At 41.5% G+C, this 23403-nt stretch overlaps 1 protein-coding gene across 9 annotated transcripts in view; it reads left to right on the top strand.

Moving 5' to 3' along the window:
- The window catches only part of ubr4 (ubiquitin protein ligase E3 component n-recognin 4), a 54962-nt gene that overhangs the window by 15611 nt on the left and 15948 nt on the right, over positions 1 to 23403 (top strand). For 3 of the 9 annotated variants that reach the window (XM_054775099.1, XM_054775066.1, XM_054775058.1), the window contains 53 exons: positions 1315 to 1484; positions 1565 to 1844; positions 1988 to 2120; positions 2231 to 2310; positions 2400 to 2528; positions 2957 to 3139; positions 3257 to 3379; positions 3454 to 3683; positions 3811 to 3929; positions 4037 to 4134; positions 4221 to 4378; positions 4818 to 5024; positions 5122 to 5223; positions 5299 to 5399; positions 5556 to 5943; positions 6042 to 6105; positions 6187 to 6378; positions 6663 to 6733; positions 7012 to 7204; positions 7776 to 8009; positions 8123 to 8293; positions 8406 to 8588; positions 8755 to 8913; positions 9023 to 9175; positions 9244 to 9471; positions 10475 to 10632; positions 10721 to 10895; positions 11059 to 11260; positions 11502 to 11665; positions 11777 to 11993; positions 12157 to 12373; positions 12861 to 12893; positions 13088 to 13151; positions 13228 to 13362; positions 13464 to 13638; positions 13717 to 13848; positions 13930 to 14051; positions 14357 to 14468; positions 14563 to 14693; positions 14774 to 14951; positions 15146 to 15250; positions 15480 to 15617; positions 15710 to 15878; positions 15967 to 16171; positions 18592 to 18705; positions 18820 to 19029; positions 20421 to 20570; positions 20645 to 20872; positions 20956 to 21034; positions 21117 to 21347; positions 21435 to 21603; positions 21815 to 21959; positions 22138 to 22223. In XM_054775099.1, coding sequence (XP_054631074.1) covers positions 1315 to 1484; positions 1565 to 1844; positions 1988 to 2120; positions 2231 to 2310; positions 2400 to 2528; positions 2957 to 3139; positions 3257 to 3379; positions 3454 to 3683; positions 3811 to 3929; positions 4037 to 4134; positions 4221 to 4378; positions 4818 to 5024; positions 5122 to 5223; positions 5299 to 5399; positions 5556 to 5943; positions 6042 to 6105; positions 6187 to 6378; positions 6663 to 6733; positions 7012 to 7204; positions 7776 to 8009; positions 8123 to 8293; positions 8406 to 8588; positions 8755 to 8913; positions 9023 to 9175; positions 9244 to 9471; positions 10475 to 10632; positions 10721 to 10895; positions 11059 to 11260; positions 11502 to 11665; positions 11777 to 11993; positions 12157 to 12373; positions 12861 to 12893; positions 13088 to 13151; positions 13228 to 13362; positions 13464 to 13638; positions 13717 to 13848; positions 13930 to 14051; positions 14357 to 14468; positions 14563 to 14693; positions 14774 to 14951; positions 15146 to 15250; positions 15480 to 15617; positions 15710 to 15878; positions 15967 to 16171; positions 18592 to 18705; positions 18820 to 19029; positions 20421 to 20570; positions 20645 to 20872; positions 20956 to 21034; positions 21117 to 21347; positions 21435 to 21603; positions 21815 to 21959; positions 22138 to 22223 — 8393 coding nt within the window. The remainder of the gene's footprint in view (positions 1 to 1314; positions 1485 to 1564; positions 1845 to 1987; positions 2121 to 2230; positions 2311 to 2399; positions 2529 to 2956; positions 3140 to 3256; positions 3380 to 3453; positions 3684 to 3810; positions 3930 to 4036; positions 4135 to 4220; positions 4379 to 4817; positions 5025 to 5121; positions 5224 to 5298; positions 5400 to 5555; positions 5944 to 6041; positions 6106 to 6186; positions 6379 to 6662; positions 6734 to 7011; positions 7205 to 7775; positions 8010 to 8122; positions 8294 to 8405; positions 8589 to 8754; positions 8914 to 9022; positions 9176 to 9243; positions 9472 to 10474; positions 10633 to 10720; positions 10896 to 11058; positions 11261 to 11501; positions 11666 to 11776; positions 11994 to 12156; positions 12374 to 12860; positions 12894 to 13087; positions 13152 to 13227; positions 13363 to 13463; positions 13639 to 13716; positions 13849 to 13929; positions 14052 to 14356; positions 14469 to 14562; positions 14694 to 14773; positions 14952 to 15145; positions 15251 to 15479; positions 15618 to 15709; positions 15879 to 15966; positions 16172 to 18591; positions 18706 to 18819; positions 19030 to 20420; positions 20571 to 20644; positions 20873 to 20955; positions 21035 to 21116; positions 21348 to 21434; positions 21604 to 21814; positions 21960 to 22137; positions 22224 to 23403) is intronic. The other 6 variants (XM_054775115.1, XM_054775105.1, XM_054775081.1 and 3 more) reach the window with 5 other exon arrangements.

Here is a 23403-nt window from a genome sequence, read left to right as displayed (position 1 = left end):
ATACCTGCCGGGGCGCTGTAATAATGTCAGCCTCCCTCTGGGCTCCTCTGGCTTGTGGTCAGAGGCAGCATTGCAGCGCCTTGGCAGCTAGCCAGTCGGCCATCCATCCACTTTCTATGTCGCTTGTCCTCCAATTAAATGCTTTGCTGGGACAAAATGTATTTTGGGAAAACGTTAAAATAGTTTTTTGTTTGTTTTTAACTCGTATTGGAACTTGTAGATTTCTTAGCTGCATTTTGAGTGTTAAATTGCTGTGTGACGATTTTAGTGTTCGTTCTAAGATGGCACAGTGAGTCAGACTGTTATATTGATTAAGGACCTCCTGCGATTTCCAATGGGTTGACATGCTCTTTTGAGTTTTTTCATAGCTCATGATTGGCTCCTTGCAAAGAGCTGCCTGGTTTTCACGGACACAATATGCCATTTTATGACGTGGACATGTGCATCTGATACACCGGAAATTACACTCTAACTGTAATACGTGCCCAATTATTGAATTAACACGATAAAGATACCACCAAGATTACAATGCCTGCTGTGCTGCATGAACATAACATGGAAAAGTGACATATATATATAAAAGGGGGAGAAAGTCTGCACTCATCATTAACATGAGACTACGAGAGCACACATCTTAAGCTGTTTAAAACAAATATTTCAGGAAATAATATTTGGGTAGAGCCATACGATCTAGTAGCATATGTGGACCACTAATGTCAACTGCAGGCTAGTGGGAAGCAACTTAAGAGGGTTGCAAATGTGTTTACATCAAAATAATTGTTGAATTAAGACCCCCTTGGAAAAAGAGCAAAGCGAAACAATGGATGACACATAAAAGAATGTATTCATGCAGACTGACTTGGTATAAAAACACACATAGACATGTTAGTATATATATATATATATATATATATATATATATATATATATGTGTGTGTGTGTGTGTGTGTGTGTGTGTGTGTATATATACATATTTTCATCTGCTTCTCATTTATGTCTGATTCAGAAGATAAGCTTTCACTGCTGCTTGATCACATTGTTTTCAACGATGTCATGTCTTCATGTAACACACCATTCAACACAATTGCAGCAAATAATTTCAGCAACATGCACCGGTATTCACTTTAATCTGCCAAACATTGTACAAACATACTGGGTGTGTATCTGGTCATATTCGTTGTTTGACCCCCATCCACCACCTCTAGGTCACATGGTTGCAACCCAGCTATAGAGTTTGCACATTAATCCAACTTTAGTACTCACATTACTCCGGGATACATGAAGTGATACAACTTTTACTCTTGTCTGTTTTAGAATACCCTTCTTCAGCAACTAGGTGTTGCGCCCTTCTCAGAAGGCCCGTGGCCTTTATACATTCACCCTCAGTCGCTTTCAGTCCTCTCCAGACTTCTCCTCATATGGCAGCACAAAGCCAGTGTACAAGGAGAGCCAGATGTGCCTGAGTGCATGAAAGTCTGGGAAAGGTACTGTTACGTTACTGTTACTGTACACAGACTAAAGCATTTGCAGTCTTGTTTATTTTCACTTTTTGTTTCTGCTATAGATTTTTGGGAACGTTGAAACAGCACACCATTCAGGGATCTGTTCAGGGAGAGGATGACCTTAATGTGGAGCACCTTCAACTCATGCTACTGCTCTTCCACAATTTGTCGGAGCGTGGCCGATGGACAGTGCTCACCTTGGTCACCCAGGCCATCACTGAAGTGGCACAGAGCAGAGACAGCCAGCTGAAGGCTGTGCCCCTCAACTTGGCTCGCCTGCTCTTGGTTTTTGACTACCTGCTGCGCCACTACTCCAAGGCTCCCCTGTACCTTTTTGAACAGGTACATCCTGTATATCTGATTTATGTATATGTATTTTTTTCATCCCAGGACCATTTAACATGATCATTCCTTAACAGTACCTGCTTATTTGAATGCATATGCCATAATAGGAAATACATTTAGCTTCTCAATATTATTTGTAGGTGCAGTACAACCTCCTCACGCCACCATCAAATGGGCCAAGTTCTCTGCAGGATGGCGGCAAACGCAGCAATCTCCCACTTTACTACGGGTTTAGGGAGGTGGAGGAGAACTGGGCCAAGCATTGCTCAGCCAGTGAGTGGAAATGTTTCACTCACAAGCCAAATGTTCCAAGATGGTTGGAACCCTTAAACTTGATGATGTTGGTACATGACAGATCAAATACGTTTTTGTTCCTTTTCTAGATTCAAATGCTCAGCCCAAATTCTACTGCGTTTTGTCCCCCGAGGCATCCGAAGATGACATCAGCAGACTAGACAGCAAGGTGAGACATCATTCCTTTTTAATATGTATTTGTCTTAAGGTGATGTGACTAAAGCCTTTTAGTGTGCATTATTTTTTCCCCCTTTATAGGTTTTTCCAAAGCTGTTCAACGGAGTGGTGAAATACGATGAACTTTATGCTAGGCTAATCTCACTGCTGGCAGCTGGCTCTCAGTTTGACACAGCAAGAAGGCACGAGAACAAACCCATCACTCCTATGGTGAGAACAAACCCAGAGAAATGTTAAGATGGAATGGAGATGCAAGCTTGCATTTAATCAGGAATGTCTAAAGTTTTTCCATTGAGGGCTGCATACTGAAAAATCTTTTTTTTTTTTTTTTTAATTAATTTTTTTTTTTTTTTTTTTTTTAGATTTTTTGAAAATGTAAAAAGGCTAAAAACATGATATAAAGCTTTGTGTTATTGTTACAAAAGTAGTTATTAGTATCAACATTTCAGCTTTTTGTTTTTACTTCGTGCCTTGTTGCACTATGTTTCCCATTTTTGCTGTATATTATTTTTTGGCTTAATTTTGTTTACACAATTTGCCGCGGCCCAATGAAAACAGGGCCACACTTTGGTCACCTCAGCAATCAATACTAGTGTCAGTGGTTTCCTTTGTGGTACGAATAAACGCAACTCTTGCAGGAGGCCTGTTCCCTTCAGTACTTCTTCCTAGTACTGTGGCGGATCCTGGGGGTTTTACCACCTTCGAAAGCGTACATGGAGCAGCTCAAGTCTGGGTGTGGGGATCCCAGTGAGAGTGACATCCTGCACACTCTACGATGGTCCTCACGTCTCAGAGTGGCCACTTATGTGAATTGGATCAAGGTTTGTTGAAGTATTATATAGAGCACTGTTAATTATTAAAGATTGATATGTGGTAGTGAAATGACTCTTGTCCTTTTTGTTTAATATTGTCCTTTTTGTGCGTGTCATCTTTGGTAGGAACACTTGGTGAAACAGGGAATGAAAGCAGACCAAGCAGCCACTTTAATTGAAATGACTGTAGCTAAGTGCAGCACAGTTAAATATGATGTGGAGCTGGCAGAGGAGTACATTGCCAGACAGGTACCGGTAATCATTGAGAATGAACAGTACGGTCTAAACCAGTTATTGATGGAGCCTTCACTCTCCTATTGCAGATTTCCACCTTCTCCAGCATAGACCCAAATGGTGTTGTTCAGCTCGATCAGCTACCCTCACTACAAGCAATCTACACGCTAGATGCAGTCATCTCTAAAGTGCAGGTGTCCCTGGATGAGCACTTGTCAAAGGTTGCCATTGAAGCAGATGCTCACAAGTCATCTGAAATCACAAAGAACTTGATGTCTGCCACGCTACAACTTGCAGATGTCTACACAGCCTTTACCAGGTGAGCTTTGTGTTTTGGGTCCATGGTAGGAACTACATTTCTAATTTGCATCTTGAGCTGAAAAAGTTTGGTAAACCACGGTAGCCCCGTATTAAAGCTCACAAATTAAAACGCTGAATTGTTTCAGGTCTTATCTACTAATGAACATCCCAGAGGAAGGGGAAAATAAGCTGACAGATGCCAAGCTCCAAGGTTATGCTGCTGTGCTGTCCATTGGCTCCACTCGCTGCAAGGCCAACCTGCTGGGTATGTAGCAGTACCATCAATTAGTGCAGATTTTAGTGCAGAATGCTTAACAGTAAATTAACGTTGCATGTTCATGCACACACTGTCTTAAAAATTAACACTTTCAGGGCCGAATATTATGCACAACTTACCACCAGCTATTCAAACACTATGTGAGACGTGGAACAGCATCCATACCAACGAGTTTCCCAACATTGGTTCTTGGGTATGTGATCAGATCAAAAACATTAGGCCAATGACTAGCATTTCAGTGATCATATCATACATATTTTGGTTTGTTGTCCCTCACAGCGAAATGCATTTGCCAATGATACCATTCCATCAGAGAGTTACATCAGTGCCATCCAAGCAGCACACCTGGGAACTCTTAGCTGCCAGTCTTTGCCTCTGGCATCCTCTCTGAAACACATCCTGCTGTCTTTGGTTCGTCTCACTGGTGACCTTATTGTGTAAGTGACGGAAATATTCAGTAACAAATGTGATCTGTAAATGTATTATCATATGTTTTATATTAAAGGGATAGTTCTGATTTTTTTACATGAACTTGTATGACATTCCCATCAGCAGTGTAGTGTATCAACAGTGACTTACCCTCCACCTTGTTCTATTAGCTGAGTTCTGGTTGGATTTCGGTGAGGAGAAACGTAGTTCCGGTTAGTTGCTGGGGTCACTTAAGTAAAGAGTTGGGCTTCTCAAACCAATATGCGTTCAATTTGCATCACAAAACCATTGTTAACAACAAAGTCAGACTTCTCAGTCGCATGCCATTATTTCTTCTGTTCGTACCACTACGCGCTCTCGCGTGTCCATTGTTGTGTGGACTATCCCTTCAATGTCGTTAATGTTCATGGATGATTTGTTTTGTTAATTTTGCTGCTTGTCTTTCAGCACTGAAGAGTTGAATCCTTCTCAAATTGTGCAAACACTGCTACCCCTTCTCCTGGAGAGCAGCACAGAGAGTGTGGCAGAAATCAGCACGACATCACTGGAGCGTATCCTTGGTCCATCCGAGTCAGACGCATTCCTTGGCCGCATTTATGAACGTTTGGTGACCGGGTGTTATAACATCATTGCAAATCACTCAGACCCCAACAGGTAATTGCTATCATACAGTATAATACAAGGTTCTGAATTCAATTTGTTTAGTATGGTTTATTTTAAGCAATATCTTCTTGACATCTCATGATTCCAGTGGTTTGGATGAGTCCGTCCTTGAGGAATGCCTTCAGTACCTTGAAAAACAGCTGGAGAGCGTTCAGGTCCGCAAGGCCATGGAAGAGTTCTTTTCCTTCAGGTATCTTCTCAACTGATGACACAGGATTATTTTACTGCAAATAAATACAACTTCCTCACTATGTTCTCTTTGCAGTGGTGAGCTTGTCCAAATTATGATGGCAACAGCCAACGAAAACCTGTCAGCTAAATTTTGCAACAGGGTGCTGAAATTCTTCACAAAGCTTTTCCAGCTAAGTAAGTCTGCTGTTGTCAGATTGTAGATTTATACTATATTTATGCTTTGAAAGCAGCAGGTTGTACAGTAAAACTGTACTCTGTCTGTGTACAAAGCCGCTAATCTATATTATTGTTGGATTCAATGAACTTTCTTGGTAATGTCTTTCCCCCCAGCGGAGAAGAGCCCAAACTCCAGTCTGCTCTGTCTTTGCGGCTCCTTGGCACAGCTTGCTTGTGTGGAACCCTCTCGTTTGCAATCCTGGCTGACGCGCATGACGGCCACCCCGCCCAAAGACTCAGAGCAGCTGGAAATAGTGCAAGAAAATCGTCAGCTTTTGCAGCTCCTCACCACTCATATAGTGCGGGACAACAGCCAGGTGGGGGAAGGAGTGTGCACTGTCCTCCTCAGCACACTAATCCCCATGGCAACAGACATGCTGGCCAATGGGGATGGAACAGGATTCCCTGAGCTCATGGTCATCATGGCCACTCTCGCTAGCGCAGGGCAAGGTGCAGGCCACCTGCAACTGCACAGGGCAGTTATTGACTGGCTCGCCAGATGGTAAGATGTCACTGATAATGACTGAGGCCCTTATAATTTTTGTGAAATGGTGGGAAGGGCATGAATTAAAGTGTTCCTAATTTTTTTTTCTGCTACAGCAAAAAGTATTTAACTCAAAAGAATGTTGTGGAAAAAGTGAGCACAAACATGTCCCAGGGAAAGGTATGTTTTTGTAGTTACTTCTTTATCAAGGATTATTATACCAAATGTAAGTCATTATTTTGACTGCTTATTTGATTTCAGCATGCCAGCATGTTGGAATGCTCCTGTCACATCATCTCCTATCTGGCTGATGTGATGAATGCCCTGAGGCAAAGCAATGGTCAAGGTGGCTCAACATTGCTCATGGATGGAGAAGAGAAGGCCATGGAGGTGGACTCAGATTGGGTGGAAGAACTAGCTGTAGAGGAAGATGATTCCCAGGCAGAGGATTCTGTGAGAGCACTTTTGTTTGTACCTGCCCCATCTGGAAGGGGGTCTTATTTTGTCAAGGCACAAATCTGACAAACATGAGGTTAATCATGGGATTCACAATACAGTTTCTGAAAACGTTTTGGTTTTGTTAAAATAAGTAATGTAACCAAATTGAAATAGCAGCATAATATTTTCTTAACAGCACTGTTATTAGGTAATATGCTACTTATGTTCATGCAAATAACTGTTAAGTTGATGCACACTGTTTTCCAAAATTTATAACACTATTTGTCATTGACTGACAGGATGAAGACTCTCTTTGCAACAAACTCTGCACTTTCACCATAACTCAAAAGGAGTTCATGAACCAGCACTGGTAAAGACATTTTTTTTTTTTTAGAAATTTATTGTTGTGATTTTGGTTTCATGCATAATGTTTCAACATATGTCTCAACTTTTTTTTTGCCTGAAAGACAGGAAAAGACATAATTATGAGTAAAACAAAAAAAACTATTTGACTAGCTTTATGAAAGGAACTGTAACAGCTATGTATTACTCAGTTCTTATGGTATGCCTAAAACACGGAAATAGCAGTGACATTGTCAGTACTAAACAGATGCATTATGCATCATCTTGCCCATTTTCATTTTGTAGGTACCACTGTCACACCTGTAAGATGGTGGATGGGGTAGGTGTGTGCACTGTGTGCGCCAAAGTCTGTCATAAAGACCATGAGATCTCCTATGCCAAATATGGCTCTTTCTTCTGTGACTGCGGTGCCAAAGAGGATGGCAGCTGCCAGGTGAGACCGAATACCTCAGGTCATCATGGGAAGAGAACAACAGCGGTAACTTTGGCTTGCAAGTCATTCCCCCATTGACTTCCATCCAGTCATTTCATTTGTTCAGGGCTATATAGCTAGAACGCACATTCCCAGTAAATTACCGCAGTCATGTTACATTGCTTAGCTCATGTACTGGAAAGGCCAGTTTTCTTAGTGAAGCCTAATTGATTGTTTTGTGTGCATGCGATGAGCAAACCATCAACCACATGTTATGTTACTGTGGCTACATCACGTGAATGATAATAGTTTTGCTTAACTTGTAATCAATATTGTTGATGTTGTAGCTTAATGTGTCAGTATACTGTTCTTGCATGCAGCAGCATCATCCTTTTAGCACAGTAATTATTGTGCTAATGCTTTCTGTCTTGTGTGACTTCTTTGAAGGCAATGACATTGGCAATTATTTTACCAAGCTTTCTTTTACTAAGCTATACCTGTTTAAAATGTCCTAATTTGTAAACATAGCCGATGCTCCGAAGTTAGAAACTGTATGATGATTTCCCATATTTTATCATGTGCATGTCAGCGTCTGCCTTTTTGGCTTTCTCATTGGTTTATATTGTGTTGTCAACAGGCCTTAGTGAAACGCAGTCCAAGCAGTGGCATGGGCTCCACTCTCAAGGAATCCTCTGCGTTCCAGAGCGAGCTGCGCATGCCTGAGAGTGCTGGCCGCCACCAGAATGCCTCACCCTCTGATAAAGGCAAGGTGACCATCTGTGATGGCAAACCTGGTGATGAGGACAGACCCAAGAAAAGCAGTGTGTGCAAGAGTATTGAAGGCTGCCAGGAAGAGCTGCTCTCCCAAGTGGTAAGGAAAATATGGAGCATTCCTGGTTCACCCAGTTAGTGCTGGCACATTTGTAGTTTTTAAAAGCTACTCCTAACTGTGTCACTGTTGTTTTGAACTTATCTTATCAACAGAATGCATCGTCTACTGCAGCTGTCATACTGGAGATGCTCATGTTTCTAATGGAAGCCATTCAGACCAACTTCCAGCAGGCATCAGCAGTAGGAAGCAGCAGCCGGGCACAGCAAGCACTCAATGAACTTCACACTCAAGACAAAAGTGTGGAGATGACAGATCAGTTAATGGTAGGGTCATCATTATTGGTTGCATCTCTTAATTCCATGTCATTTATCAAAACCTGATTAGAACTTAAGATGCAGGGACTCTTTTGACTTCACTGATACACTTTCTTGTCAGGTACCCACTCTTGGCTCTCAGGAAGGGGCTTTTGAGAATGTGAGGATGAACTACAGTGGTGACCAGGGACAAACAATACGCCAGCTCATTAGTGCTCATGTGCTGAGGCGTGTTGCCATGTGTGTCTTGTCATCTCCTCATGGCCGCCGCCAACACCTTGCAGTCAGCCATGAAAAGGGAAAGGTGAGCATCACAAACTAGGACACTGACATATTGCTTCACTAAAACTTATTTGGATAAATATTTGTCATATACAACTTAGAAGTCATAGATACATCAAAATTTGTTTGAGCAAAACAAATTTTCTTCTAGCAAGAACAATCCACTACCCAGTTTGTCTCCCTTCCAGATAACTGTTCTGCAGCTGTCCACCCTCCTGAAGCAAGCTGATTCAAGCAAGAGGAAGCTGACGTTAACACGTCTGGCCTCTGCTCCTGTCCCTTTCACTGTCCTCAGTCTTACGGGCAACCCTTGTAATGAAGATTACCTGGCTGTGTGTGGCCTCAAGGTACATTCTTACACATTATTAGCATTTCTTTATATTTTAGGTAAACGCTAAAGAACGAAACGTAACCAGGTTTTTGTATTTGTGTCTTTTGTGCTATCTTATTTTGCAGGACTGCCATGTGCTGACGTTTAGCAGCACAGGCTCTGTGTCAGACCATCTGGTGCTGCACCCACAACTTGCTACAGGCAACTTCATTATCAAAGCCATTTGGTTGCCAGGCTCACAAACAGAGCTAGCAATCATCACTGCTGACTTTGTTAAGGTATGTGTTAGGAAAATAGATTTACTTAACTGTTTTCTTCACTTTCATCTATCTCCCTTTGTGAACAGATTTACGACTTATCAGTGGATGCACTGAGTCCCATGTACTACTTCCTTCTACCAAGTTCCAAGATCCGTGATGCTACGTTCCTTTTCAATGAAGAGGGAAAGAACATCATTGTTATCATGTCTTCAGCTGGTTACATGTACACCCAAGTTATGGATGAATCCAGCAGTGCTCAACATGGCCCTTTCTATGTCACGAACGTGTTAGAGATAAACCATGAAGACTTGAAGGTAAGCGGGGTGCATCCCTGAGACACAGAATTGCTCCAAAAAAATAATCTGTATCGTCATATTCTACTCTAAATACCATAATTTACGGTATTATAAGCAAATTTTTGGCTAAATTCTAATCTCTAATTCTGTCATCTCCTTTACTTCAGAACTACTACAAATTGTTTAAATGCTGTGCCGCTCGCGAGTCAGTGAGGAAACGGTACCGCTTTCTCTGGCAGGAGCCAATCACAAGCTATCAGTGCACTCATGACGAGCTTGTCAACCCATTGGAAATCGCAAGAGATCATTACGCAAAATAACAGTCTGACTCAACTGTGTCATCTTACAAAAATCACTAAGCCCATCAAACAGCAACTTAACACTCAAAAGGTATACCTAGTAAATATACAATTACCAATTTCTGTGTAAAATGAAAAAAAAAACTTTTAAAATTTTCCCATAGTGCATTGTGGTGTTTGCCGGGGCGCTGCAATAATATCAACCTCCCTCAGGGCTCCTCTGGTGGACAGAGGCAGCATTGCAGTGCCATCCATCCATCTATCCATTTTCTATGCCGCTTGTCCTTCAATTAAATGTTTTGCTCAGATGCAATGCTTTATGGTAAAACTTTAAAATAGTTGTTTTTTTCCGTTTTAAACTCGTATTGGTACTGGTTTGTATATTTATTAGGTATACCTTTTGAGTGTTAAGTTTCTGTGTGATGAGTTTAGTGTTCTTTGTAAGATGACACAGTGAGTCAGACTGTTACATAATGACCTCCTGCAATTTCCAATGGCTTGACAAGCTTTTTCATAGCTCATGATTGGCCCCCGTCAAATAAAGAGCTGCCTCGTCCTCACGGACTCTTGTGTGCCATTTTATGTTTTTTTTTCCTCTAAATTGAGTAGGTGTGGCTTATATACCGGAGCGGCTTTATTTACAGTATATCAACAAATATACTGTTTCTTGTTAAGGTCAAACTTGAACTTTCTGAGATTGATTCTATTTGTTATACATTTAGGATAGCAATGGTCAGGTTGCTGGAGGTGGGGTGTCTGTCTATTACTCCCATGTGCTCCAGATGCTTTTCTTCAGCTACAGCCAAGGAAAGTCTTTTGCTGCCACAGTGAGTCGAAGTACCACTGATGTACAGCGACTATTCCCCATCAATGTCAAAGGGTAAAGTTTTTTTTCTCCATTTCACCCAATTATTATGTTTTTTATAGATAGGTGAATGGAATTGACATCTTTTTCCTGCCTTTTTCAGCTCCAATGGCAGCAGCAGTAAAATGTCACCAGCACTTTGCCAGTGGTCTGAGGTCATGAACCACCCAGGGCTGGTATGCTGTGTGCAGCAGACAACAGGCATACCACTGGTTATTATGGTTAAGCCTGACACCTTCCTCATTCAGGAAATTAAAACTTTGCCAGCCAAAGCTAAGGTAAAGTTGTTAAGTCAGCCAATAGGAAAATATTAAATAAAACAGCAATATTACTATATAATGTGCTATTTGCATATAGATAAGAATCATTTTTCTGTCTGTATTGCAACGTAATGGCTCCATAACTTATTTCCTAATGCATGATTTTTTCCTCTTCATCCAGATTCAAGATATGGTAGCAATTCGACATACTGCCAGTAATGAGCAACAGCGCACAACCATGATCCTTCTCTGTGAGGACGGAAGCCTGCGAATCTACATGGCCAATGTAGACAACACTTCCTATTGGCTCCAGCCTTCACTACAGCCTAGCTGTGGCATCAATATCATGAAGCCAGTCCGCAAGCGCAAAGCTGCTGCTACTGGTGAGTTGGATGCGAAGTAAAACATTCACGTTTATGTGATACATGCTCATAATATAGGAGCAAACAACGATTATAATATGGCAGGATAATCTCTAAATACTAATTTTTTAATGTTTTCTCATGTGTTTTAATTTTCAAAATCATCTGGACGGTTCCATTCTGTTTACCTACAACCATGCGTTGATCGTTGAACTGAAATCAACTTTGGGAATTTAATTTTTAATTTTTAATCTGTCTTTAGCAACCCGAACCTCCAGTCAGGTGACATTCCCAGTAGACTTTTTCGAACACAACCAGCAGCTGACAGAGGTGGAGTTTGGTGGCAATGATTTGCTGCAAGTCTACAACGGACAGCAGATCAAACACAGACTCAACTCTACTGGGATGTATGTGGCAAATACCAAGGTAGGCTCTTTTTGTTTTTTATCATACAATATCCACATTGTTTTTCTTAATTTGCAATTTGCACACATACAGTTGAAATACACAAAATGAAATTGTGTGCTTTGCTTCTAGCCTGGGGGATTCACCGTGGAAGCAGTCAACAACAACAGCTCAATGGTGATGACAGGCATGCGGGTGCAAGTGGGCACTCAGGCCATTGAAAGGGCTCCCTCTTATGTGGAGGTCTTTGGCCGTACAATGCAGATAAATCTGACGAGGGCACGCTGGTTTGACTTCCCTTTCACCAGAGAGGAGGCGCTACAGGCTGACAAGAAGCTGTCAATCTTCAGTAAGTGCAAGATTTACACAATGTATTTAAACTTGTAGAAATTTAGCCATTGTTGAAACAGTGGTCCACATTTTGTGACCTTGTTGAACAAGGATACAATATGCATGCATTTTATTATGCACCAAACCTTTCCTGTATTTCCAACTTCCTTTTTTCATGTAAGTTGGAGCATCCGTTGACCCAGCTGGAGTCACCATGCTGGATTCAATCAAGATCTACGGAAAAACAAAAGAGCAGTTTGGTTGGCCTGAGGATCCACCAGAGGACTTCTCCTCAGCCTCGGTTAACAATGTTTGCAGTCCCAACCTCAACCAGGGCAACGGCTCTTCTGATGGCGACATTGCTACACCAACCACCACCAGTGGCACTGTGTTGGAGAGGTATGACTTTCCACATATTTTTTTTATATAGGTCATGGTATTGATGGGTCTCAAGATAGGGCCAATAAATAACCATACTGCAATATCAAGCCTATAAATACACATGTACACATAAAATGAATAGGCACTTGCAGTATCCATCACGAAATGTTGTAAATATTAAGTAATGCCATGGCTTTCATGATTTGATCAAATTGTATTTTGCTGCTATTCCTGTCTGCTAATGTCGGTATATACAATATATATTCAATGTGTATATTAGTCATTTCTTATTCCATGAGTCTAACCTTTTTAGCTGCAGTTGTTTTCAATTAATGGTGGTTGGGTTGTATTTGGAGTAATTAGTGCATGGCTACAGCAAAATCATCTTTCTTGCATGTGTCTCATTTGTGTTTTAGCAGAGTCATTTAATTTCACTTGTTTCTTTCTGTGATCCTCACACTTTTTTTGTTCTTTTTTCTTTTGCTCCCAAATATTCAATAAAAAGTTGTGAAACTGAGTCCTTATCGACCCTGGACCGGTTAGTAACTGCCCTTTCTCTGCTCGTTTTGTGCATGTGTGCCTGTTTGTGTGTCCATGCCTGAGACTTATGAACATGCCATGCACCATCTTTTTTTCCTGACAACAGACTAGAGTAGTTTGACTTTTGCACTTACTACTTTGGTTACTCTCGGTTACCGATAAATCATTTGACTTTCACTCTCTACATTGCAGGTTGGTGGTCAGTGCTCTTGAAGCTCTGGAAAGTTGCTTTGCTGTTGGTTCCTCAAATGAAAAGGTGATACTCAATAAAAACATTTGAATTACACTTGCTGATTCTTTATGAATCAATATTAATATTTAATTTAATATAGGAGAAGAACAAGGCTGCTGCACTGGAACTGGCCACTCTACTCCTGTCCATGCCAACTCCAGCAGGTGTGCAGCAGCAGACTAAGGGACTTCTTGCCAGCTTGCACACCAGTCGCACTGCCTACCACAACCACAAGGTAAACTATCTATCTTCGTATCTATGTATCATATACAGTACGTTTTTGTACTGTATATGATAGAATTATGCCTGAGAAACTAAGTTATGTCCCCTCTTCAGGACCAGTCCCTGCTGAGCAACGCAGTGCAATGTCTGTACAGCTGCAGTCGTGAGGGTAAAGAACTCGACCCTGATGTCTTCCAGAGGCTTGTGATAACCGCCCGCTCTATTGCAATCATGAGGCCCAACAACTTGGTGCATTTTACAGAATCAAAGCTACTTCACCATGATTCCGGTAAGAGGTTGCTACGTACTGTAGATAATGCTCTAAACTGAATTTAATTAAAAAAAAAAATTTGCCTCATAAATCCAGAATCAATAGAAGATGGGCACAAACAGGTGGAAGGCGAAAGCCAAAATTTTATCTCACAGCTGATGAATAACTTTTGGAAGCTGCATTCCCTGAAACCCAAGAATGCCTTTCTCGCTCCTGCTTGCCTGCCTGGTATGTGCAAGCACTCATGTTTTATCGTAGTATTTAAGATGACGACAGTATGTCCAATGTAGGGATGTTTGTCTTTTGCAGGATTAACTCATGTGGAGGCAACTGTAAATGCCCTGGTTGACATTATACATGCATACTGCACCTGTGAGCTGGATTACATCAATGTGGCCTCCAAAATCTACATGCAAATGTTACTCTGCCCTGTAAGTACTAAGTACTATGTACCTAAGTACTAAGTACCTGTAAGTACTATGCAATCAATATTAGTTTAAAATTAGTATTACTGTTTGAATTATTCCTATTTCTTGGCAAAGTAATTTTACGAATACTTAAATTGGTAATTGTAAATGTAAAAAAATAACTGGCCATTTGTAAATACGCCATCTTCTGATTGTTGCCGTGTAGCCTCATTGATACAAATGGTTTTCCTTACATTACAAAAAGAGATGATTTGTTTTATGATATTAATCTAGTTAAAAAAAAATACTCGGAATGGATTTTATTTCAGGACACAGCAGTGAGCTTCGCTTGTAAGCAGGCATTGATCAGAGTGCTTCGACCGAGAAACAAGCGCCGCCATGTAACCCTTCCGTCTCCCCCACGATCTAACACACCCATAGGTATTGAGCTTAGCCTTCACACAATGACTCCCTGCACACACAGGCAGAAAAAGATTGAGTTCCTTTAGACTTAGTGGGTTTATTTCTTTATCAGGAGACAAGGATGATGATGACGACGATGATGCGGAAGACAAAATGCAGTCATCAGTGCTCAATGGTATAGAGGAGGTTAGACCGGATAGTCAGGAGCAGAATGAAGTGGACCATGGTGACTTTGAAATGGTGGTGAGCATAAATGGGCTTAAAACACAGCATCATCATATAGTTCACAAATGAGTTATAGCCCATGGTTATTTGTGCTGCAGTCAGAGTCCATGGTCCTGGAGACACCAGAGAATGTGAACAATGGAAATCCATCTCCCCTGGAAGCATTGCTGGCTGGAGCAGAGGGTTTCCCGCCTATGCTGGACATCCCTCCTGATGCAGACGATGAAACTATGGTTGAGCTAGCCATCGCTCTCAGCCTGCAGCAAGATCAGCAAGGTCAGTTAAAAAAAATAAAATAAAAATAAAAAAGACATACATCAGTGTTTCCCACAGGTCTGCTATTTAATTGTGGCGGTGTGTTCTAGAGGCGGTAATACGACATGTGTAAACATGCGTAATAAGTATTGAGTAGTGATTAAACAGTCGTGTGTGTATGTTGTTGATGAGTATTTTATATGCAATATTGTCAGGGAGTAGCAGCAGTGCCCTTGGCCTTCAAAGCCTTGGCTTGTCGGGTCAAGCCCCAAGCTCCTCGTCACTGGATGCTGGAACGCTATCAGACACCACTGCATCAGGTAATGAGGCCACAAAGAAAATGTTGATTGATGGGGCTAGCACTCATGAGTTTCCTTTCACTTTTGAGTAAGCCACAAGAGTTGTTTCCTCAGAAAAATAAGAAAAAACATGATGTATTTAGAGACGCATTTCATCACATCTTTCTAAAATAAGGTATAAATTAAGGTCATGCGCCCTGGACAGATGGCTGCATTGTATTTACTGTTACAGCTATTGCTATGATTTCAGCCCCGGCATCTGATGACGAGGGCAGTACAGCTGCTACTGATGGCTCAACACTGCGGACCTCCCCAGCTGAGCACGGTGGCAGTGTGGGCTCAGAGAGTGGAGGTTCTGCAATCGACTCTGTTGCAGGGGAGCACAGTGGTGGGTGATTGCAGGGCAAACTACAGACACCCAATCACTACTCGAAATACTACTACTTCACCAATAAACTGGGCCTACTCTTCTTGACACAGTGTCAGGACGCAGTAGTGCATATGGGGACACAACAGTAGAAGGCCATCCTGCAGGTCCAGGCAGTGTGAGCTCTAGCACCGGAGCCATTAGCACCACCACAGCACACCAGGAAGGTGAAGGCTCAGAGGGAGAAGGAGAGACTGAGGGAGACATCCACACAAGCAACAGGTCAAATCTGAAGGCTCTGGTTTAAGCTGGTCAACTTGTTTGCAAAGGAAAAATGTGATTTGTACTACAATTTTGTATTTGTGATTAGGCTTCACATGGTTCGTCTGATGCTACTAGAGCGCCTGCTGCAGAACCTTTCCCAGCTCCACAATGTCGGTGGAGTTCAAGCCATCCCTTACATGCAAGTGATCCTTATGCTGACTTCTGATCTTGACGGGGAGGACGAAAAGGATAAAGGTGCCTTGGATGACCTGCTTGCACAGCTTATTGCTGAGCTGTGCATGCACAAGAAGGTAACCACTAGGGCTGGGAATGTCACGGTACCTCACGATACAATACAATTCATGATACATGGCTCACGTTAATGATAATATCTTGATACGGCGATAGGGTAAAACAAAAACAAACAAAAGAAAAAAATCATAGTTTATATTTGCAGCATAATTTAACCAGAATACAAACTACAATAGTGCAAAAACAATGATACTGTTTTTGTGCTATATAACTGTAAACAGTATTTTATTTTAGTTGTCTAACAGTGACACTATTTCAAACGTATTCAGAAAACACATCTCATGTTGTTCAAGTAGATCAAATCTATTAAGTAGAAGCACAACAAAAATGTTGAGTGTAGTATAGTAGTAATGACATAATCACCGGAAAGAGGGTAAGGTTTGAGCAGCATGAGGACAATATTGACAGTAAAATGATTTTGTCAAATGATTAAAACATTTTTAACCAGATTAATAACTGTTTTTAATCTTACAGAGCAGCTACACATAATAACATGCACAGAAAGCTTTCTAGATCTTCCAGACAGTGCACAACTTCCTGCAGTGTTTCCTGCCTCCCGCCCAATAGGTCTGTGTAATTTACTCCACCCCCCGCCCTCCTCCAGCTACGCCTCCTGCCGAGCACATTCTGCTGTAGTTGGTCACATTCCCAAGTGCTCCCAAGGACTTCCGGACAGCTGCAGAGCCCCCTTTTGTCCGATTACTTATACAAAATAAACAGTTAGGACACTAATAAATTGTTACTTACAGCTTGCTCTCCTAACTCTACATCACGACCAAGTAACGTTGGAAAGGCGTCAGACTTCAGCAACAGTTTGGTAGATAGTCCAGCCTTGTATTGGCCAATGTTCACAAAAACAGTCCCGTGTGAAGTGGCATTGACAGATGAGAATATTTTTATCTTGCTGGCCGGGAACCACTTTTGCCTGATGCTTGCCTCTTTAGATCACACCCGGACAAACATTTCCTGGGAGCCATACGTGCTAACACGGTAAACAGAGCAGAGCGGGGAGCGGGCAGGCCAACAGCGTTTGCCTGGACATGTCCATATAAGGACGTCTGGGTTGCATTGACGTCAATGGAACTCGGTGTTAAAAAACTGTTTAAAACACAGCATGCAGAGCCGTCCAAAACTGCTTTCAGGTCTCACTTCCAAATCCCTAAACCTCATTATCTGACGCCTTGGCATCGTTTAACACAAGAATACAACATTGTAGCAACATTTATAGGTCAGAAAAGAGGAAAAGCATAATACAGTAGGTCCCCTTTAAATTGCAAATTGTACTTCCGAATTAAGAGTTAAGTGAGTGAAAGGAATATCCCCTTGATGTTTTACTAACCTGTTTATTTACACATGCACACACGCATTACAAAGCCGTTTTTGTGATGTTTGGAGTGTCCGTGAATCCATCTTGCGTTCTTGTAATGAGAATGAGGAAGTGTCGTTCCCAGGATGAATGGACTAGAGATGCGTGTGAGTTGGAGATACATACATTTTATGGTGTTGGAATTGTACTGCTGTGGATGTGTTCAGGTCACAATGAAGTTATAAGAGGCAGACTGTGTGGGGACGCTCCACTGTGCTTCATTGTGCTATGTGCTCCACCGTGCTTATGACAATGGATCCGTCTGCCGTCTTAACAGAGAGGCGTGCTTGCTCTAGTGCGCATGCATTATTTACACAAAAAAATGTACGTAATTAATGAAATAAATTAGTTACCGCCCTTAACGTGTTATTTTTGACAGCCCTACAATAAAACTAAGTAAACTATTACCGTGAGAATGAAAAATAACCTGTAAAATGGGGAGTCAATTAACGACAGCCTGTCACTGGCAAAGTCTATCGATGCCAGGGTGTGTGATCACTCACCTTTCCTTGTCATTCGACTTTTCTGGCATCTTTGTTTACACACTGCCTGGCTGTCACACTACCTCATTGGCAGCAGCTAGCTAGTTTGCCCACCTAGTCTAGGGGTTGGCAACCCTTACTATCAAAAGAGCCATATTGCTCCCTCGCCTACTAAACAATTGTAAGGAGCCGCAAAACATGACGGCTTATAAACTTTTAAAAGTCTGTCATTACAACACAATACAACAAACATTTTTTTTCTTTTTTGTCCAGTCCAGCCATTGGGGCAGATGGTATTGTTGATCTAAATCCCCTTGCATGCTAAACAAATTTGCTCTGCCAGGGAAAAGTGTAAGACACTCTTCCTTTATGATATAGATTATATTACACTTTATTTGATGCTTATTGTTGTGCAAATTTGGAGTGGCCAGACCGGCGCAAGAGGGGATAGAGAAGAAAAGAAGACAGAGGGGGGGTGCGATATTTCGTCGCACTCCAAGTAACCAGTCTCTACATGAGGAATCATTTGATATGTCCTTGTCTCACACATTCTTACCGCTTCTGCCTACAGGATGTTGCAAGAAAGAACGATCGCTGCCCTATTAATGAGGTACACCTGGTCATCATGAGACTGCTCAGCGTCTTCATGTCTCGGACAAAATCTGGCTCCAAATCCTCTTCTGAGGTACAAAATTGTTCTGTAATGGCGGACACATGATTTTTATGTTAACGTATTACTTCTTCATCCTCCTTGTAGCTCATACTTCATGTGTGTGCTCATTGTGCCTCTCTCTCCCAGTCATCCTCACTGATATCCAATGCTACTGCGACAGCCTTGCTCAGCCTCGGTGCCATTGAATACTGTCTCCATGTGCTTAAGTCCCTGTTGGAGTTCTGGAAGAGCCAGCAGGGTGAAGAAGAACCTGTGACTACCAGTCAGCTCCTTCGCCCACACACAGCCTCCTCTCCCCCAGACATGAGCCCATTTTTCTTGCGACAATATGTCAAGGTATACTATATAGCCTAGGTTCTCAAAGTGGGATATGCGTACACCAATTGTAATAGGGCAGTGGTTCCCAAACTTTGCAGTCGTATACCCCTTTATGCTCTTTTGCTGTGCTTCGGTCTGCAACAACATGGAAATAATGAGTATCATGCAACTAACGTTACACTTAAATGTAATAATTCTGAAAACAAAGGCACACAACGTACAGAAATCAATAAGGAAATTAGTTCAATATGAGGCTTATTACTGAGCCAAATGGACATGTGAGCACATGTAGCATGAGACTATGCACCAAGCGAAAATGCACAGAAGCACAGAGCTAGCATTATAAAACATTATTAGCATGAACACACAGTATAAACATTTGCGAACAAGGTTGAGGTGAAAGAATAGAAAATAAACATCTGTCTCTGCAGTGTTGGAGAAAGTCATACACGTAAGTCTCAATCTGCGTCACGCATGGTGTGTTCAAGGACTGCCGAACAAAGTGTGACGAAACACCTGAGTAGAGAACATTATTTCTAACATCGTCGGTGCAACCAGTCAACAAATGACAGGCTCAGAAAACACACTAATTAATGCCAGCACCAGGTAAGAAGACCAGCTCTCATTTAGCACACAATACATGATCTTGAAAAATCTTCAAGATGAAACACTTTTAATACACAATGTCATCATACTTATTTTTTACTTAGTAACGCACATAGAACAATGAACAACTTAATACTGTCATTCACATATAAATCTCATAACGTAGTGAAGCCGTTTTTAAGTACCCCACTACTTAGGTAATGGGGGTTACGTGAATAAAAATTAAAAACAATTAGCTTCTGACACTCTTAATCGTGAGTGCGCCTGAAGGCCTCACGGAGCAAGGAGAATGGAGCAGAAAGTAGTCAGAGCATGAAATTGTTCATTGCTCTGTGTGCATCATATGAACAAATTAAGAAAGTTTGATGATTATTTTGTGCATTAAAAGTGTTTCATCTTGAAGATTTCATTTATATTGGTGTTCCAGTCCACGCACGGTGCAAACGGAAGGATGCCAACATCAGACTGTAATAAAAGATATGTAGGATGATTACTTGCCTATTAGTGCTTATGTGAAACTATCAAAATGTGACCATGTAAAATACACATTTTTGACACCGAATTACTGTAAAATTAATTGACAAATTAATTCTGTTCAATATTTCAAGTTAAGAAAAAAAAAAAGGTCTATGTTTAAGTGTGCATGAGTAGGAGGTACATGGCTTCAGGTCACATGTCTGAAGGGTTATATGACTGTAAAAAGTTTGGGAAGCACTGCTATATAATAATTGCTTCCTTCAAATTTAGAAAACTGATGAATATAAAATGTAGATGTGAACTAACTGCATTGTTCCTGCCAATAGGGACATGCTGCTGATGTGTTTGAAGCCTACTCGCAGCTACTCACGGAAATGGTGCTACGGCTGCCATATCAGATCAAAAAGATTGCCGACACCAACCCACGCATCCCACCTCCAGTATTTGACCATTCCTGGTTCTACTATCTCTCTGAAGTAAGCCTTTGGGATGCTATTATTGTTTGTTTTTATTTTGGAAGAATACCTCACCTATTCTCTTTCTGTTCCAGTATCTGATGATCCAACAAACACCGTTTGTCAGGAGGCAGGTCAGAAAGCTGTTGCTGTTTATCTGTGGCTCCAAGGAAAAATATCGTCAGTTGCGGGATCTGCACACACTCGACTCCCATGTGCGCAGCATCAAAAAGCTTTTGGAGGAGCAAGGCATCTTTCTCAGAGCTGGCATTGTTACAGCTTCTTCTGGCTCAGCTCTACAGTATGACACCCTCATCAACCTGGTGAGTTCGATTTTGTGGATGTGTAACATTGGAAAAAAAGTTCTTCACTTTTTGGTTTTAACTTTTTTTTTCTGTCAATGCAGATGGAACACCTGAAAGCTTGTGCTGAAATTGCCACGCAGAGGACAATCAACTGGCAGAAGTTTTGTATGAAAGATGACTGTAAGTCTGATCACTTTTTGTAAATGGAGGTATAAAAACTTGTCAGTGTTCTCTCTCGTATTTATTATTTTCTCTTTTCCAGCTGTCTTGTACTTCCTGCTCCAGGTCAGCTTCCTAGTTGATGAGGGGGTTTCCCCAGTCCTTTTGCAATTGCTGTCATGCGCCCTGTGTGGCAGCAAGGTGCTGGCCAACTCTTCATCCTCAGTCTCTGGAGGTTCATCAAGCAGCGGCCAGGGAGGATCTTCTCAGTCCTCTCAGAGCAAGTCATCCAGTAAAAAGAGCAAAAAAGAGGACAAGGAGAAGGACAGAGAAGGTGAGGCTATGACACAAGCTTCAGAGATATGGGTAAATGACAGCACATGATTCCAGAAATGTTATTTTTCCTGTGTACTGATCACAGGTGAAGGAGTTGGCAGTCAGGAGGATCAGTTGTGCATGGCTCTGGTCAGTCAGCTCAATAAGTTTGCTGACAAGGAGACACTCATCCAGTTTTTACGCTGCTTCTTGCTGGAGTCCAACTCATCAGCTGTGCGCTGGCAAGCCCACTGCTTGGCATTACATATCTACAGGTACTGTAGGAAAAACTCATTTACTCAGACAGCTTAGCTGCTCTCAGTAAAATTATTTTACATATGCTTTTAACATAGCATAGAGCTTAGTTTACAAGACTATATTTACACATGCTATATAGGCATTATTATAATCATGACAATCAGAAGTTCTCCTTAAATATCAAATAATTTGAGCTAATAACTTGCCAAAATATACATTTCTCTTCAGGAATTCAAGTAAATCTCAACAGGAACTGTTGCTTGAACTCACCTGGGCCATCTGGCCAGAGCTCCCAGCTTATGGCCGCAAAGCTGCACAGTTTGTTGATCTTCTCGGTTACTTTTCACTCAAAACCCCACAGACGGAGAAAAAGGTTTGTTTATTGTCCTGTCATGTAACGTAATACATTTAATCGTATTTAGGAATACTTTATTTTGTGTGTTATAACACAAGCACATTATTAGTAACTCAGCAAATAAACCCTTAAAATAGTAGAACATCATAGTTTTGGTGATTCAAGCTTATCACAGGTTTGTTTTCTTTTCTTCCAGCTAAACGAGTATTCTCAGAAGGCGGTGGAAATTCTGCGAACACAAAACCATATCCTGACAAACCACCCAAACTCCAACATCTACAAGTACGTTTTAATCAATCAGCTGTTAAGGCTGCACAAAAATTGTTAGAATAATCGCCATGTCAACTCACACAAACATGCGATAATTTGTAAATGATGGCTATTTTTTAACATTTTAGATATTGAGTGGTATCACAAACAACAGCAATTTTACTCAAGGCCTCATGTGATACTGTCGCTAGCATGACGCCCAACACTTCCTCGTCACACTCCATGTACTCCAGCTCGCCTCGCCAACCAGGGCAGTGGAGTCAACTCTTGGGATAAGCGATCACATTAATTAATTGCCTTTTCTTTTGACCTGTCTTTCTTACATGTATGAATGTACTGTGAAATGAGCGAGCACGCCAGGTTTTCTGACTTGAAGGATTCTGTTTTTTTCTATTCCTTTCTATTTAAAGAATAGTGTCCCCACATCATGCCGTGTATTTGCATTGAGACATGCGAAAATTCGCTAAAATGCTAACAGCTCGCATGCTAGCACCTAGCAAGACAGCGCCAAGTACTGAAAGTGCCAAGGCACTCCTATAGTGTCTACATTATGTCATATGTGATTTTGCAATTAGCCAAGCAGTACCGAACCAAGGCAGACAGCTAGTAATGTGCAGGTCGATACTCAAATACGACACCTCTGATACCAGAGCTTAATGCTCTTAAATGGATTATTAAATCAAAAATATTGATATTTTGATACTTCAGTCATTTGAGGTGATTGCACACACTGCTTCATTTGGAAGATACTACTTTTAAAATCTACCAGACACATGAGATGTATTTGCACAAAGTATTGTAATCGGCATGGCGGATATCAGCATGGATTTAGCTTGGTATCGGATGGGAAAGGAAATCATTGGGGTGGCACATCACTGCAGACAGTACTTTTATTTATTGGGAGAACCCCAAGGAAATGTCAATGCTAAGATTAGTGTAGTGTATTAGGAGGGAGGGGCTGAGAAAAGTAAAGTAATTAACTGTACCTTGTGTCAGCCATTTTGACAGTCATTAGGCACATTCATCATTGAAATGTAGGAAGAAACTTCATGTTGAACAAATGCTTCTTATGGCCAAAAGATTTGTGCTATTGACACCAAAAGACCACTATGAGCGGTGGTCTAAGGCACATGTGTCAAACTCGTGCCCTGGAGGGCCGAGACGCTGCAGGTTTTCTCTCCAACCAGTTTCT

The sequence above is a fragment of the Dunckerocampus dactyliophorus genome, chromosome 1 (genome assembly GCF_027744805.1).
Source record: "Dunckerocampus dactyliophorus isolate RoL2022-P2 chromosome 1, RoL_Ddac_1.1, whole genome shotgun sequence".
Lineage (NCBI taxonomy): Eukaryota > Metazoa > Chordata > Actinopteri > Syngnathiformes > Syngnathidae > Dunckerocampus > Dunckerocampus dactyliophorus.
The sequence above is the reverse complement of the archived record's forward strand: the minus strand, read 5'-3'. Positions and strand labels throughout refer to the sequence as shown.